This window comes from Thermobia domestica, chromosome 10 (assembly GCF_964235325.1).
Source record: "Thermobia domestica chromosome 10, izTheDome1.hap1.1, whole genome shotgun sequence".
NCBI lineage: Eukaryota > Metazoa > Arthropoda > Insecta > Zygentoma > Lepismatidae > Thermobia > Thermobia domestica.
Window position 1 is genome coordinate 81,792,340 of NC_137463.1, and position 15,467 is coordinate 81,807,806.

The 15,467-nt window shown below is 33.4% G+C and overlaps 1 protein-coding gene across 1 annotated transcript in view; it reads left to right on the forward strand.

Annotated features, from left to right (window-relative positions):
- The window catches only part of dsb (scavenger receptor class B member debris buster), a 134,819-nt gene that overhangs the window by 105,333 nt on the left and 14,019 nt on the right, over positions 1-15,467 (forward strand). Inside the window, exons 5-6 of the mRNA XM_081728164.1 lie at positions 10,268-10,471; positions 12,432-12,825. Of these exons, the coding sequence (XP_081584290.1) occupies positions 10,268-10,471; positions 12,432-12,825 (598 nt within the window). The remainder of the gene's footprint in view (positions 1-10,267; positions 10,472-12,431; positions 12,826-15,467) is intronic.

Here is a 15,467-nt window from a genome sequence, read left to right on the forward strand (position 1 = left end):
ATTAATGAACAACTTATATTTTTAATTCCACACATGGCATTAAATGTATGTTATTACTCTTAGAAAGATAATAAATACTAGAAGCATATGCTGCGACATTTAAAGAAGTACTTTGCAGCTTCCTGATGCATGTTCGTTGCCATTAAGTACAGTTTTCAATTTCTTGGAATACGTCAAAACTCAACAATACTTAGAATCACTCCAGTTATACAAAACAATCCTAAAACCTAGAATAATGTTGAATTCACTAAATTTAATTGTATATAAAAATTGTATATGTATACCCCTAAACTCGTATATTACATTGCAAACATTGCCGCGCCTTCACAAGTTGTGAAGGACTTTTTTTAAAATACGAAATGTTATTTCAATTAGTACCAAAGCGGCTGACTAACATATTGAGTCCTTGTAAGAAGAAGGAAAGTACACTCGAGTTGTGGCGCTCCAATAGGTTAATTTTTGGGTCATTTTTCGTGGCAATTAAAACCCAATTCCTGTAGCTTTTTTAACTGAACGGGAGACAACCAATACGTACTCACGGGACGGCAAATATTTTATGGCACAATTTTTATTCTATGAACCATTAATACATACAAAAATTTTATATTTCCAAATGAAACTATATACATTAATGTGTCATTTCAAAAAAAGTGGGGGGGCAACTGCCCCCCTTTTCCCCCCTAATCGCCGCCCATGACCAAATCATTAAAAATAAATATCTCCAACTTTAGAGTGTTTTTATGGGAACCTGAAAAATCTTCCCCATGTTATTTATACGGGATATTTTCCACGTCCCAAAATTATTGAGCACTTCCTGTAAGGCTACAATGATTAAATTTGGCATGATTGTAGCTTTTCGGGAGTATCCCACAGAAAAATGGCAAAAAGTGAATATTTTTAGTTTTTGAGGGGTCTAAAGGCGAAGCCGAAGAAATATCCATGTTAAATGGGCGTTTGCTTGGAATACAAAATCTTATCTTTTAGATAGTTGAAGTAGGAAAATAAACGTGAAATTTGGTAGAATTGTGCGTTTGAGGTGTGAAGCCGTAGGCAAAGCAAACGCTGGGGTCCGGGGCCAAAGCCTCCAGCTGGCCAAATTTAGAAAATATTAAGAACAAATGCACGAAATTCACTTTTGATGTCAAGACTGATACATAAGAGATGCAAGGCTGTAGGCTGAACAAACGCGGGGGTCTGGGAGCGGAGCCCCCAGGTAGCCAAACACTAGTATATGTATGTATGTATATATATATCGCACACCCGGTGGAAGATTGTTACAAGTCAAAACTACACATTTGTGGGAACATGACTTTAAAAGTTTGTTATTGTAGGAAAATCGCTCTCTGGAATACTGGTATTTCTACCATCTAGGAGTTAATTTGTTTACTTACGTTTATGAAATAAATAAATAAATAAATAAAATATATAATTAGAGAGAGAGAGAGAGAGATTATATTTCTAAATTTATACAATAGATATTCATTACTTCAAAAATCAAGAGCTGTACTCTTAATAGATATGTTGTACATTTTGTAAGATTTAGGTTAATTTAAAAGTGATGATAGTACGCGATGGGAAAGCATCCTATAAACCAGTTTATCTAGTTATAGCGACGCGTAGTAATTGAGCGGACAACATATCGACGTAATTTGACTACTTTTTTGCGCATGGGGCTATGAACCCATGAACTGCACCAATTCTAACCCTGGTCAAGGTTCGGAGCCCATGGTTAATAGTAAGTTCTGTCGTCTTTCATAACCTCGGTATTGTATAAGGACGCCGAACACAAAAGTTCAATATCGTAAACGAATTTTAAAAAATGGATTCTAGAAGTAAGTTACTGTATATTTCTATATTGCACACAAGTAAGCATCAAGACACCTACCTTCTTGCCCAATTGAAGGTTAAATCTAGTAAGGTTTAAAATACCCTCCCCTCTTTTTCCCCAAGAAAAATATCCGTATTAGGAACTGGTACGTGACATGTTTTGCTGCAGGTATCATATCGTCTAATGTTTGTGAAGCTCCAAGGACAATGCATGAACAATGTTAAAAGAATCATTGTTGGTCTTATGATTAAACGTACAAGAAAAATGGCAAAGATCATCATATTTACAACCACTTCATTAGATTAAAAGTTAAAATTACATGTAATTGCCACTTAAAGGGACATAAGTATTGGAGATACTGATCTTAAAAATTTACTAATTTTTTATTCTTATCGTAACTGTCAATGAAGCTATTAGTAGTCCACGACTGAAGAACTACCAATAGTAATGAAGAGGTGGAGTAGCCACTGTTTATAAGATTTTCCAATTACTATGTTGTAGATGACAAGCCTATATTCATTGTGTATATACTGTATATAAGGGTTCCTACTGATCTGAAGAAATCAATTTCCCTGACTTTCCCTGACCTTTGGCAAGAAATTCCCTGACTTTCATGACAGGCGTCGGATGACGTTGACACATAAATAAGAAAAAAAAATAACTGTAAATATTTATATATTAGAACATTTATTATATAGAACATTTATATATTAGAACTTTTACAATTGCATACATTCAACTTACCTCCCATAAAAATCTGAGCAACGTCCCATATAATGGTTGACTAAGCTGAAATTGGTGTACAATTAATGTTAGAAAAATATATTTTACAAAATTTCCCTGATTTCAAATCCTTTTCCCCTCATATTCCCTGACCAGTACCATTTTCCCTGACTTACCTGACCGGTAGAAATCCTGATTATATGTACGTACGTATAGTGGTGACTCTGGTGCCGTGCTCTATAAATAGTGAACTCATGAAAGAACTATTTTTTTTTTTTTTTTTTTTTTGGTTTTACTTATATTTTGCATGTTTTTGATAAAGATTGCCACAGTGACTGAAGTATTCAAAAGAATATAAAGGACACATTATTTGATATTTTCCACATTATATGGTGCAGCTAGTGAAAAAACGTATAAAAGGTCTAATAATAATAATAATAATAATAATAATAATAATAATAATAATAGACCCACTAACTTAACTCTCTGGAACGAAATTCGAACCGTTAAGTTGAAACAAAACATAGAGGAAAACATACTGCTCATTAATTAGTATTTTACATTATTTATAGTGGTCAAAGTGCTTTTTTAATAAAGACTCAAATTATACCGTATTAAAGTACTATTTGACATTTTGAACATGTTTACAATTATATCAGTTTAATAACATACGCACAATAAAATAAATTTCCGATACTATAGGGATATCTTCATTAGACACAAGGATAGTGTCTTGGGTTTGAAGAAGATATTGCTTGGTATCGAAACGTTACACTTTTTTTTTTTACCTCATTCACAATTGCATAAGTTTGTTTCAATTGGACAAGTTTTTATTTTCCTTCCTTCGAAGAAGATTGATCTAAAAACGATTCACAGAAGAAGATAAATATGACATCAAACACACACAAGACGCAAAATAATCAATGGAACTGAATAATTAGTAAAATAAAACGATTAAGAACAGAGACCCAATCATAAGTCGAATGGACCCATTGTACCGTACCACGTAAACCTTAAAAGAAAGAGAAAAAAAAAGTAGGAATTATTCCATTCAACCTTTGTAGTCAAGAATCTCCGTGTGCACGTAAATATACTGCCGGTCCATCCGGTAAACACAAGTCACTCCGATGCCAAAGGGAGAGCGCACAGCTTATGTATCAAGGTCAAGGACGAACGAACAGAACAAGCTTTGCTGTGCGAGCCAATCATAATAAAAAAAAAAAAAAAAAAAAAAAAAGGAGAGAGAGCGAGAGAGAGAGGGAGAAAATATGTAACCGAGAGAAAGAGAAAATAAAGTCGGCAAGAAACGGAGCAAGGAGAAAAAGTTCTTTCATAATACGAGTATGATGCCACTATCAAATGAAAAGTATTAAAAATATGGCACGTAGTTTCTTTTTCGCAAAGGTTCACGATACTAACTTACTAACTGCACATTTTACATGCAACATTGTTGTTATACAACAACTCTCTGAATAAGGCATCAAAATCAGCTGAAAGGTAACAGTACATAGTACGAAATTAAAGAAAGAAAGCGTTGTTATTGTAGCTTGAGATGTCTTACGTACGTCTTTGAAAATAGCTATTACACGAGTCGCTTCTTATGTCACTTCATAATGCTTGGTCGTACCAAATAATAATTCGATGGTAATTGCATGGCACAAACGCGCGTGAGCTTTTATATGAACAGTATACGAGTGAGTACTACGTAAGATGACAGAAGTTTTCTACAAAAGAACTTCTGTAACAGTTACAACTAGGAAGTGTGTAATGCAAAACCTTTATTGTCTTATTACGTAAAACATCTTTCTTTCGCTTCTTCTATCTATACATAAGATGGATGGATAGCGATGAATGATTTAACATCATTTTTTTTTTTATTTCTTATTAATGAATATTAAAATATGTATTGAATGAAAGATTTGATGTTCTCGAAACAACTTTTATCTTCCTCGTTCTTCGTCATATAAAATTCACATAAACCGCGTGTTAGCAGTAATGATGTTTACAAATAAATCAGAATATACTGTGTATATTTGTTGCTGTCTTAATTAGCTATAATTTTGTTGAACTGACGGGTCGTCTTCCTTGATTCTTACCGTTTTTATACGGGAGCTCAGATTAGCTTTTCGATTCGGCAAGAGAAAATAGACAAAAGAAAAAAAATTGCGGATAATGTTTAGCAGAAAGGTCCAGCTATTTTTTCTACAAAGTGTTACAATTTCGGTAGTTTCTGTTGACATTAGGTTAGTTTAGGTCAGTTTAGGTTAGGTTACGTTAGTTTAATTTAGATTTTGTCAGTTTATGTTAGCGTAGGAGTCCAGCATAATTTTCGGAAAAAAAATGATAGAATTTCTCTTATTATTATTAGGTTAGATTTGGTTAGGTTATGTTAGGTCTAAGTACTTGTGTCTTCCGTTTCTCCCGAAAATCTTGCATTATTTACTTACTTTTGGATCCCTTCGACTAAATGTTTACCAAAAATGCAGTTATTTTTTCAAAAGAAATTAATGTTGGCTCTAGAGGTGTCACATCGATAAAAAAAAAAAAAAAAAAAAAAATTTGCTGCTACAAGTAAAAGAAACAGTTCCATGCAACTTCAGAAATATATTTACAATAATTAATATGTTAGGTAAACTTTCTTCTCTTAGTTTGTAACTATTAGTGTTCAAATTCCAAACTTAATTAACCACATATATAATATCAAATGCCTTTCATTTTAGAGTTTGTGGGTTATGCATTGTTATTTTGATCGCTAAACTGGGGGCATGGTAATCAAAAGTTGAATAATAAGCTAGTGAAAAGGACCAGTGATTAGATTCCAAGACATCCAAGTTTTTAGTAGTTTCATGCTGAGGGGGCGGGGGACAATATATTCTCGGATTCTATTTCTTACCAATGTCTTCATTGTATCACTCTTCCATAATCATTTAACTTGGATCTATCATCAGGTTTCGTTCGATTTAAAAAGCATATCTATGGGACATGAAACTAAACAATTTATTTAGTTCTATCTAGTCTAAGTAACTGCACATTTCTTTTCTTTTTGCATGTTGGAGATTTAGTGAAATTCAGAAAACAATATGCTCCTATACGTTAGCCAGACAACCAGGTTGAACTTTCAACTAAATCCCTCATTCGCCAACTTGTGATTCTGAAATGATGCATTTTTCTACCTAGGTAGTCATTTTCAGTAAGAATTGTCTTAATTTTCCTTTTGAGCCCCATTACTGTCAAAAATATCAATCAAATTGCATTTGCGAGTGTTGTTCAAGGAAACACAAATGCTCCATATTGGAGAATATTGAAGACTTTTTTTATGTTTTGTTTCATTTTCTTTTGTTTTCTAATTTGATTAACGAGTTTTAGGCAACTGAGTTTGTTATTTGTAACAGTTTGTAAACAAATAGAACGACGTTGATTGGTCTATGTGCTTTTGATGACATCTTATAGTTAGCTAACGTATTGAAATAAGATTCAAGATTTAAAATACAGATGTGCTTGTGTATATGTTAGAAATCTGAGAATATGTTAGAAATTCGAATAAACTAATAATTAATATTAAATTGGTGAGAAAGTCCCACTCGAGTGAATTAAAAATAAACTTTGAGCCAACTTGAAATTGTTTAAAATGAGTAACGTCATTCATGAGTAGAGCAACCCACATTATGCTTTATTTTTTGTTTAATTATGCTTTATTTTTTCCAAATTATGCTTTATTGTTAAGTTCAATGATTGTTTTACATTAATCGTGTATAATGTTTAATATTTACTATACATTAAATATTCTAAATATCTTGATATATTTATTAATATTTTATGCAAACAGTTTCTTTCATATTTAATGAACTTTCTACTTATTGCACTGTAAAGAGATATGCTTTACTCGAGTCAGTTTTCCTTATCACTTGTGTACACCTTAGAGGTGCGTATATACAGAAAGGGAAAGTAAAAGACGCCACCAAAAAGTACAGAAAGTGCTCAAGTTCAAGAGATACACATAACAATATAGTGTGGAGTTCTTGTGTACTATTCATTGTTGGCGAAAAGTTTTTTCTTTTCCTTTTTTCTTTTCTCCACATCAAAGGATTACACCAAAAATTTACAGAAATAAAAGTAAGCCTTTCATTCTTGCATTATAATTTTCTCAATGATTTTGCATTGTAAATATTGATTTTTTAAAAACAATACAGTATGTTAAACTTGCAGTTAAACAGAATTTTCCAAGAATTGTGCTATATATATATTTGAAATTATGCTTTATGCTTTATTTTCTAAAATCATGCTTTATTATGCTTTTAAAATTAGTTTCTTCTGGACCCTTAGACAACCACAACCATGTTCAAGGTACCAACCATATGTCTAAATTGCTATTATGCTTTTTTATGCTTTTGGGTTGCCCTATTCATGAGGAAAGGTCCAACCGGAAACATTTCACTTGTACTTTCTGTTAATACTGTAGTATTGTATTTGCAAGTTATTTTTCAGTGTGGTAGTAAAAGCGTTCCCATATGTTACTTTCCTCAAATTACAAAACACAATGATTATGATTATTATGTAATCGAATGAGTATGTTTGTTTGATTAATTTTAACAATGGAGTCTATTACTTTCAATGGGGATTTTTTTTTTTTTTTTTTTTTAACGATATTCAAGCTATTTTTCTAGTATTTTCTTCGAAAGAAATCCTCGCCTTTAGCTAATTCAAAATACATTTAAACTAATTTTCAATCCAAAAACTGTTTTAATATGCGTTTCCGCTTTTGGTAGACTCAAAAAAGGTTATTTAAATTACATTTGACACATTAAATGCATCCTTATGTATGTAGTATATGAATTTTTTATGCATGTATGCAGCAACCAGATACATTTTCCTATTTTGCATATAGTTTTAAAAGATAGAAAGTACGTAACTTGAGATAACATGCTGTCTTGTATGTAAATCATATTCAACTGTTTCTGTCATACAAGGAAATATTTGTCAGAAAATAGTTGCCAAAATAAACAAGTAAAATTTGAAGTAAAAGAAAAAGAGGACATACATATTTTTTAAAATTGTATTTCTATCATGTACTATATACAATGTTCTCATAATGTGCTAGAATACTGTCCGGATGCAGGAAAAGAAAATTAAGTATTGGGGGGAAAAAGGGAAGAAAAAGACGATAATTTAGCTGATGTGAAAGTTGAAATATGTTAAAAACATGGATAATAGGAAGGAAGGAACGTAGACAGTGGAGGAAAAAATAATTGCTAAATAAAAAAAAAAACGAAAGTCTCTAGAAACAAGAATGAAGAAAAAACAGGTTTCACAACTATATACCATGTGTTCTCAAGACTCTACTTCGAGAACATTTTTCAGACAATATGATTATAGTAATGCTTAGGTTGCTTCTATCCATACACTTTCCGTTTTGATGACGAAAATAATGAATGAATGAAGGGGAATTATGGGAGGGGCTTATATAGAACAGGAAACTTCATTGTGGAGTTCATTTTATCCGGTGATTCACGAAAGACAATATTGGAAAAATCTTTTTAAAAAGATAGGTGCAAAAGACATGAAATACGTGACTTGGTGGCGTGTACACTTTTCATCGTTAAAAAGCCGAATGAAAACACGTGTATATATGTTCCCTATGATATTAGTAATCGAAAATGGAAACGATAGGTGTACAATATAATTTTATTTGAAATATTTCCGGTATATTAGAAAAATTTAGATTAAGATTGTTAACTTTCTTCTCATAAGGATGGGTACAAGGGATCAATGAATTATTTACTGTCTTCCCGACCCCCTTTTTTGTTGTTCCAACTGTTATGTTGGCACGTAATCGAAAACAGCATTTTTCGTCTCTCTAGCCTTCTATGCCAATCATATCTTCTATTGTATTATCATCATTATTACATGATCTTATTGCCTTTCGTGTCATTTATCCTTTTTCTAATGAGTTTGGCTTATTAACTTAAAACTCTTTTATGTATTTACTTACTTTGTGTGTCCGGGAGACAACACTTATCTGTCAGTTTGTCTGGACACACACACACGCACACAAAATCAAGAGCTACTTGACAGATCAGCATCAATTTTGACCAGGATGTAGGGAGTTAAAAGTTGACTCCAGTTTGTCGATAGATTAACTGGGAGTAGTACAAATTAATAAACTGCTTTGGGTTTTAACTTTGATTACTATAGAGGAAAAACAACAGACGGTAAGAAACAGTTTCTTACAATCGATTAAGTGTCTTAAGAACACATTTGAAATCCATCCTAAACAGTCTACTAAAATTGGAAATAATAGAAATCTGCAACTTCCTTTTACAATACCGGTATTGGTTGCATAGATCAAAAATGATAGTCAATGAGAAGAGTTTTTTTTAAATCAATCTAGTGTTCTAAGAATAGATACCACATTCTTTCTTCGCCTTCTATTCGTACCGAAAACGGCAAAAAGCAACAACTTCCAGTTTTAACGTTGACTGCTGTAGACTAAAAATAGTAATAGATAGCATGAAGCTGTTTACTGTAATCAGTTAAACATCCCAAGAATATTCCATCTCCACTCTATTCTCTCCTACTAAAACAGGATGTGGTAGAAATCTACTATCACTTCCGATTTCAATATTAATTGAGAAAATATCGCGCTTTACAAACCAAACTCTTTTACGTGGTGTACACGGGACACTGCCATTTTAAAAATACATTAGACCCTATGTCGCACGCGGTTGGTAAAACTAATCCAACCTTGACTAAGCTTTACATAATGGTAAACCTTACCGATCTTAGTAAGCATACTATGAAATATTACCGTGTCTAAACCTTTGGTTTACGAATTTATGGAGTTTGGAGTTAGTCAAATTTTCGCATTTACGAGTCTATAATAATTGTATAGGAGACTCCTAAAAATTTACCTTAAAAAACTGTATGCGGTATTTCAACGTGATTTTTTTTTTTTTTTTTAATAACGATATGTAGTATGGATAATACTGTAGTACAATAGTGAAGTTGGTGTGAGTGATAACAGCATAAAACACAATAGACCTTATAATTAATTCAGTTCCAGCTCCTTTTACTTGAGTTTTAGTCTCTCGAATTTGAAAATCCTCAGTAAATCCCCACCACCACCACTTCTCTAGGCGACCGACTTTAATTGAAAATTTTTAATGATTGCTTTTAAAGAAGTTTCACCACAAGGAGCTGGAGGCTTAAGGAACTGGAAGATCAATTACTGTAGAAATGATAAATCGCTTTCAAAGTATATCGTGGTTTATTTTATTCATTTTTGTGTTAAAGGGGGCACGGTGGCTCAGTGGTAGAACGCTTAGCTCTGGTGTCTGGGGTTCCTGGTTCGATTGCTGGTCAAGAAAGGTTGTGGTAGAAAACATCTTGTCCGTGGACTTTCTCCGGGTACTCCCGTTTCCTCCCACTTTTCATTCCACCAATTATTCCATCATTCATTTGCTTTAATCATAGTCTCCTTTAGCCGAAAGGGCATAATTGTGGGACGTTAAACTCAAATTTTGTTAAATTTCTTTTTCATTTTCCCACCCAACTTGTAAACTTAAATGGACCCAATGAAATAAAACAATATTTCTGCCAATAACTAAACCAATGTTTCTTTTCTTTCTTCTTTATTTGTTTCTTTTTTTCTTTTTCTTTCTTTTCTTTTTATTTTTGTTTATCAAGGTAAGCAATAATACTGTTCTTTCTTTATTTTAGACACTGAGTTCGATGAGCAGTAACCTACCCCGATTGCTTCTACGTGTTATTTCGGCGGCTGTGAGAACGTTAGGAACGGAACCATTCATCAGAGTCACTCCGGAGAAGTTTCTGTTTGGGTACAACGACAGTTTACACGACATGGCTAGAAGATTCTTTCCAAAGCATAAAAAACCTATGGAGAAGATGGGACTGCTATTCACGGTAAGTATTCAAGCAATTATTAGTATTAAGTATAAGATTAGAACGTGCAAGAAAAATTTCCCCCTCATCGTAATTAATTTCTTCTTTTATTGTGTTATTTGAAATAGTAGTGTACATATAATTTCATGAAGGGAGGGGAGGGGTTCAAGATTGTTCAGGGTGTTAATTTGTTGACAAATCTTTTTTTTTTTCATATTATCTTGTTGAAGAGGGGGGGGGGTTGCCTGAAAACTCTCCTGCCTTTGCGTACAAACACAGATTCGAAGTAAAATGTAGTGCCACGGTGAGGCATCCACGCGCCAACTGCACGGCCCGGGTTTGATCCCTCAGTGAGGGTGGGGGAATATTTCTCGTTTTACCCTTGTTCTGAGATTTACTCGGCCTCTTTACAGTAAAATGGTAACCTAAGAAAGTAACAGGCCCGGAGCGCTGTACTATCTTCATCTTCTCTATAAGAATGTCCACCGACATAAGTTTCATTTATATATATATATATATATATATATATATATATATATATATATATATATATAATATTAGTATACAGTTTATTAAGAAGCATGTGTTTCTTAAAGTCAGGAATGGGGGTAAATACTCTCTACTGGTCCCTTATTCTAAATGTTCTAGTGTAGTCTATTTTAGTCGAGAAGAGTAAGAAAATAATTAGTGTTCATTTTCTCGATTTTAAGGAATTGTTACTATGAAAGATAGTGATATTTATGGAGAAGCTTTAAGGTATTCATTGCTTCTGCTTGTGCATGTTCGTTTCCGCTACACCAGGTCTAGGACGACTCAATGATACAGCGTTAATTTCTTCTAACCTCAAGGGCGGATCCACGAGGGGAAGCGGGTCCACCCGGTCCGGACCCCTCTCCCAAAACTTCGTAACTCGACTTAAGTTTGTGCACTTTCTTAATAAAAGTATACTTGTTTAGCACATAAATACTTGATATAGACTAAAGATTTGACCTTATGATCTGTACTATTTCTTTTCTCATAAAAATAATCTAATTTTATTATTTTTTTCCGTGAGAATAAGTGTCAGTACTCAAAATTTACTTTTTTTTTTTGACTGTAGAATAACACCCATTCGATACTACATAAATATAGTGTCTTGCATTATTATTATTATTATTATTATTATTATTATTATTATTATTATTATTATTATTGGACCCCCCAAACCTTGAACTCCTCCAACAAAAGAATTCTGCTTGGTCTGATTTATGCATTTAAACTTTGCTGATAAATATAATCTGCATGGGATCTCTCTAATGCGTAGGGTTTGTTCACGTTAATCACATCACTAGTTCTTATTATTAGGGTTAGGTAGTTGGAATTATAAGATAGTAATGTTAGTACATACGTACGTTACTCCACACGCTGAACGAAAGCTAATTTTTGAATTCTGCTTGCTGCAATAGACAGCTAGAGCAATTATCTCGGCCAAGTTCATAAATGGAATCAATCTCTTAATATTTTGACAAGTAACAGTGACTTTAACTTTTGCTATCCATATCCCGTTTTCTACTATTGAAACAAAGGTATTAGTTATATGTCTCGCCGTTAGATGGCAATTAAACGCCCTTTAATAGTTGACGTCTACCGGACGAAATGGGAACTTCTAGCGCATGATACCGTATATATATACTCGTACTTCCACTAAATTCACAGTCTTAAGGTCCACTAACGTGATCCTGATAATTAACGCGACTATAGTCAAGTAAGTGGCTTCACGTTTGCTTGGTAATTCATAATCCGTAGGTTCACGCTTCGAATTCCGCGGCTGATAGATTTGTACAGATCTTTTCTCCTGACCAACTTTCACCTGAAATCCTTGCTCCTTAAGTAAGATAATTCTTACGTTTTCTACTTAGACCTTTAAATTACTCAAAATTCTTTACTTAACGCACATTTTAAACATTTTTTTTAAATAAATTTTCTATTTTGTTTTTTTCAGAGAAATGGAACCATTAGTGATAGACAAACTATTTACAACGGTGAAACTGGGATGCAAGATTTCGGCTTGATGACACGTTTAAATGGATTAGATCATTTCCCTCAGTGGCACTCAGCCCCTTGCAACGACATTAGAGGAAGCGAAGGATCAGTGTTCCCACCACCTGACATTACCAAAACTGACATTATCCGCTTCTTTGATAAGGACATCTGCAGAGTACTGCCACTAAAATTCCAGCATAAGACTACAAAGGACGGTATATCAGCAAATTACTACGCTCCTCCAAAGTCAGTGTTTGCTTACGGTGACGACCATCCTGAAAACAATTGCTTTTGTCCAGAGGATTATGCTTGTCCTGTAGATGGTCTTCAAGACATCAGCGCTTGCCAATACGGTGAGTACTCTATAAAACTACTTCAATCTTCGTTGTGCTATGACAAGCTCCAAAACATTTTTTTTGTCAATTGTTCTAAAATTCAATTTGCTGGCGATAGTGTAAGATTTTGTGAAGATGATTCTCTCTTTGTTTCATGCCAATTTCATATTCACAGTAGTTAGCTGTTAAATGCAATCAAACTATAAAAGCAGTACTTACATATGAAATGAAATCTGTGAGTCTTACGTCCCACTTTTATGCCGGCTAGGCTAAAGGAGACGGTGATGATGAGAAATGAATGAAATGGTGGAAATGGGAGGAAGCGAGAGAACCCCGAGGAAACCCACACACATGGTGTTTGTCCACCACAGATTTCACTTGTACGAACTGGGATCGAACCAAGGACCCTATGCACCAGAGGTGAACGCTCTACCACTGAGCCAAGATGCATAATGATGAATAAGGGTACAAGCAAATTTACTCACTCAACAATTATTATTATTATTATTATTTTATTATTATTATACAAAAGTCATTAGTTAAGTATTAGCGTGGATAAATTTTATTCCCGAATTTAAAGAACTTGACAACCTTACCAAAAATTGCGTGTTCTACTCGAATTGCCAGATATAAGAAAGAAGAATCAGTTTTTTTCTTTTTCGTCAGAAGGAAGTTACTGCACAGAAACACATTATCATTCATAATGTGATTTTTATACTTTTTTTTTTTTTTTTTTTTTTTTTTTTTTTTTGGTAATGTCTGAGTTGCATTTAAATGTTTCTGGTAATTTGTTACTTGAAGATAACAGTTGTTTTAAGTTGTAGTTTTCGGTAACTTAGGATGGCGAAACCTCAGTTGTTGTTTGAATATATTAATGCAAGTAGAGACAGGAAGACGAGACGGAAGATATCGTACAACACAAATGCCATCTATATGCCCAGTTATGTAACTTCTTTCTAAGCGAAAATATGATTTTGTATTCATCCGCATCCGCCTAAAACCAACAGAGAATGCGATTACTTGTTTTGCTACATCTGTGTCACAGAAGATATTTTGGTCACTCTCACTGCAATAAGTAACGAAATAAAGAAAAAAAAATATTTTTACGTGAGATTAGGTTTACATATTAAAAGTCTCTCAGAGCTAGTGATGGCACAGATAATAATCTGGAAAAGAAGTGAAGGGTAATAATTTCCTCCCTCTTACGTATCGTGATTGGATACTGGCTATAAGTACGAGTTGATTATAAGTAAGTTAAAAAAAAAAAAAATCCAAATCTCATCCAAGAAGTAGACCTAAAACACAGAAGTTGCTTTGTAATCTTGTAATCAGATGGGGAAGAAGAATGCCCTGACATGCATTTGTCTTCTATATTATTATTATTATTATTATTTTAGAGAGAGATTTTAAGTAGGACATCAATAGAAGAAGATAAAGAGGGCAATTACTCTCTCCTGAGTTCCATATATATCAAGTCAGTAGTAAACTAATATTCTTTGCACTTTACCACTGAACCACCGTGCTAAAGAAAATAGTTTATTTTTAGTCATGAACACTAGTTCGCATATTTACTCAAGTAACAAACATTCGCTCTAATAATTACGAATTGTTTTTCTTTGTCTTGGATCAAAAGTTTCAACATATTTCAATCAAATTTTCTTGTACGCCTTACATCTGGAGAATTGCATATAGTGTAGCCAAACTCAAACTATCACTTAAATCAGTATGATGTGTTTATTCTGTAGAAAATACGAAAACTCGATTTAGGGGCTGTTCAAAAGATTGTGTGGCCCCTGATCCAAAAACTAATTATTGGCTAAGGTCGCTATCTTTTGATGCATTTTTTGGGGGATTATTTCTACAATTCTTGGCCAAGACCCCAATCTTTTGATCCATTTTTTTTTTTTTTGATCATTTCTAAAATTATTGTTCTCTATAGTTCAATAAAAAATGCTTGTTTTTAATATGCATTTCAATAAAGAATAATTTTTCGAATACACCTTATCTTTTATGACTATATTGTATGTTAATCTCAATGAGGTCTACGTTATTCAAGGATCACTGTCCTCTATCCTCGCTCACTGATCCGTATGAGCCTCACGCTAAAGGTTCACTATCCTCATAAAGGCCTCCCATTCACTGATGTCAATGAGGCTCACCTAGTTCAGATTTTCATTCGATTGAGCTCGGGCTCTCTCTCCTCCATAGAGCTTGTGAAAGTTCTATCTTGCGCCATTTACGTCATTGGGCGCCCGCTAGCTATCCTCAGCAGTCTCAAACTCAAGGATGCTATAAAATAGAGGCTCAGCCTATATAACGAAATCGTGAAGCTATACGTCACAGATTCGCCACACCCCATTCTGCCCACTCCACCCAATGAGATCTCAATGTTTTGAGCCAATAAACATGGCGGAAACGATAGTAGTCAATCAAACTCGGTGCTCTGACAGATACTCCATTGTTTATTGGCTTCATTGAGTTAATAGAATGAAGATATAGAGGATCTACCCATATTATATATATATATATACATATATATATATATATATATATATATATATATATATATATATATATATATATATATATATATATATATATTTTATTACAGCTTATTAAGTCAGTGGGGTTCGGGTGGCTCCGGCTCATTATCCACTTAC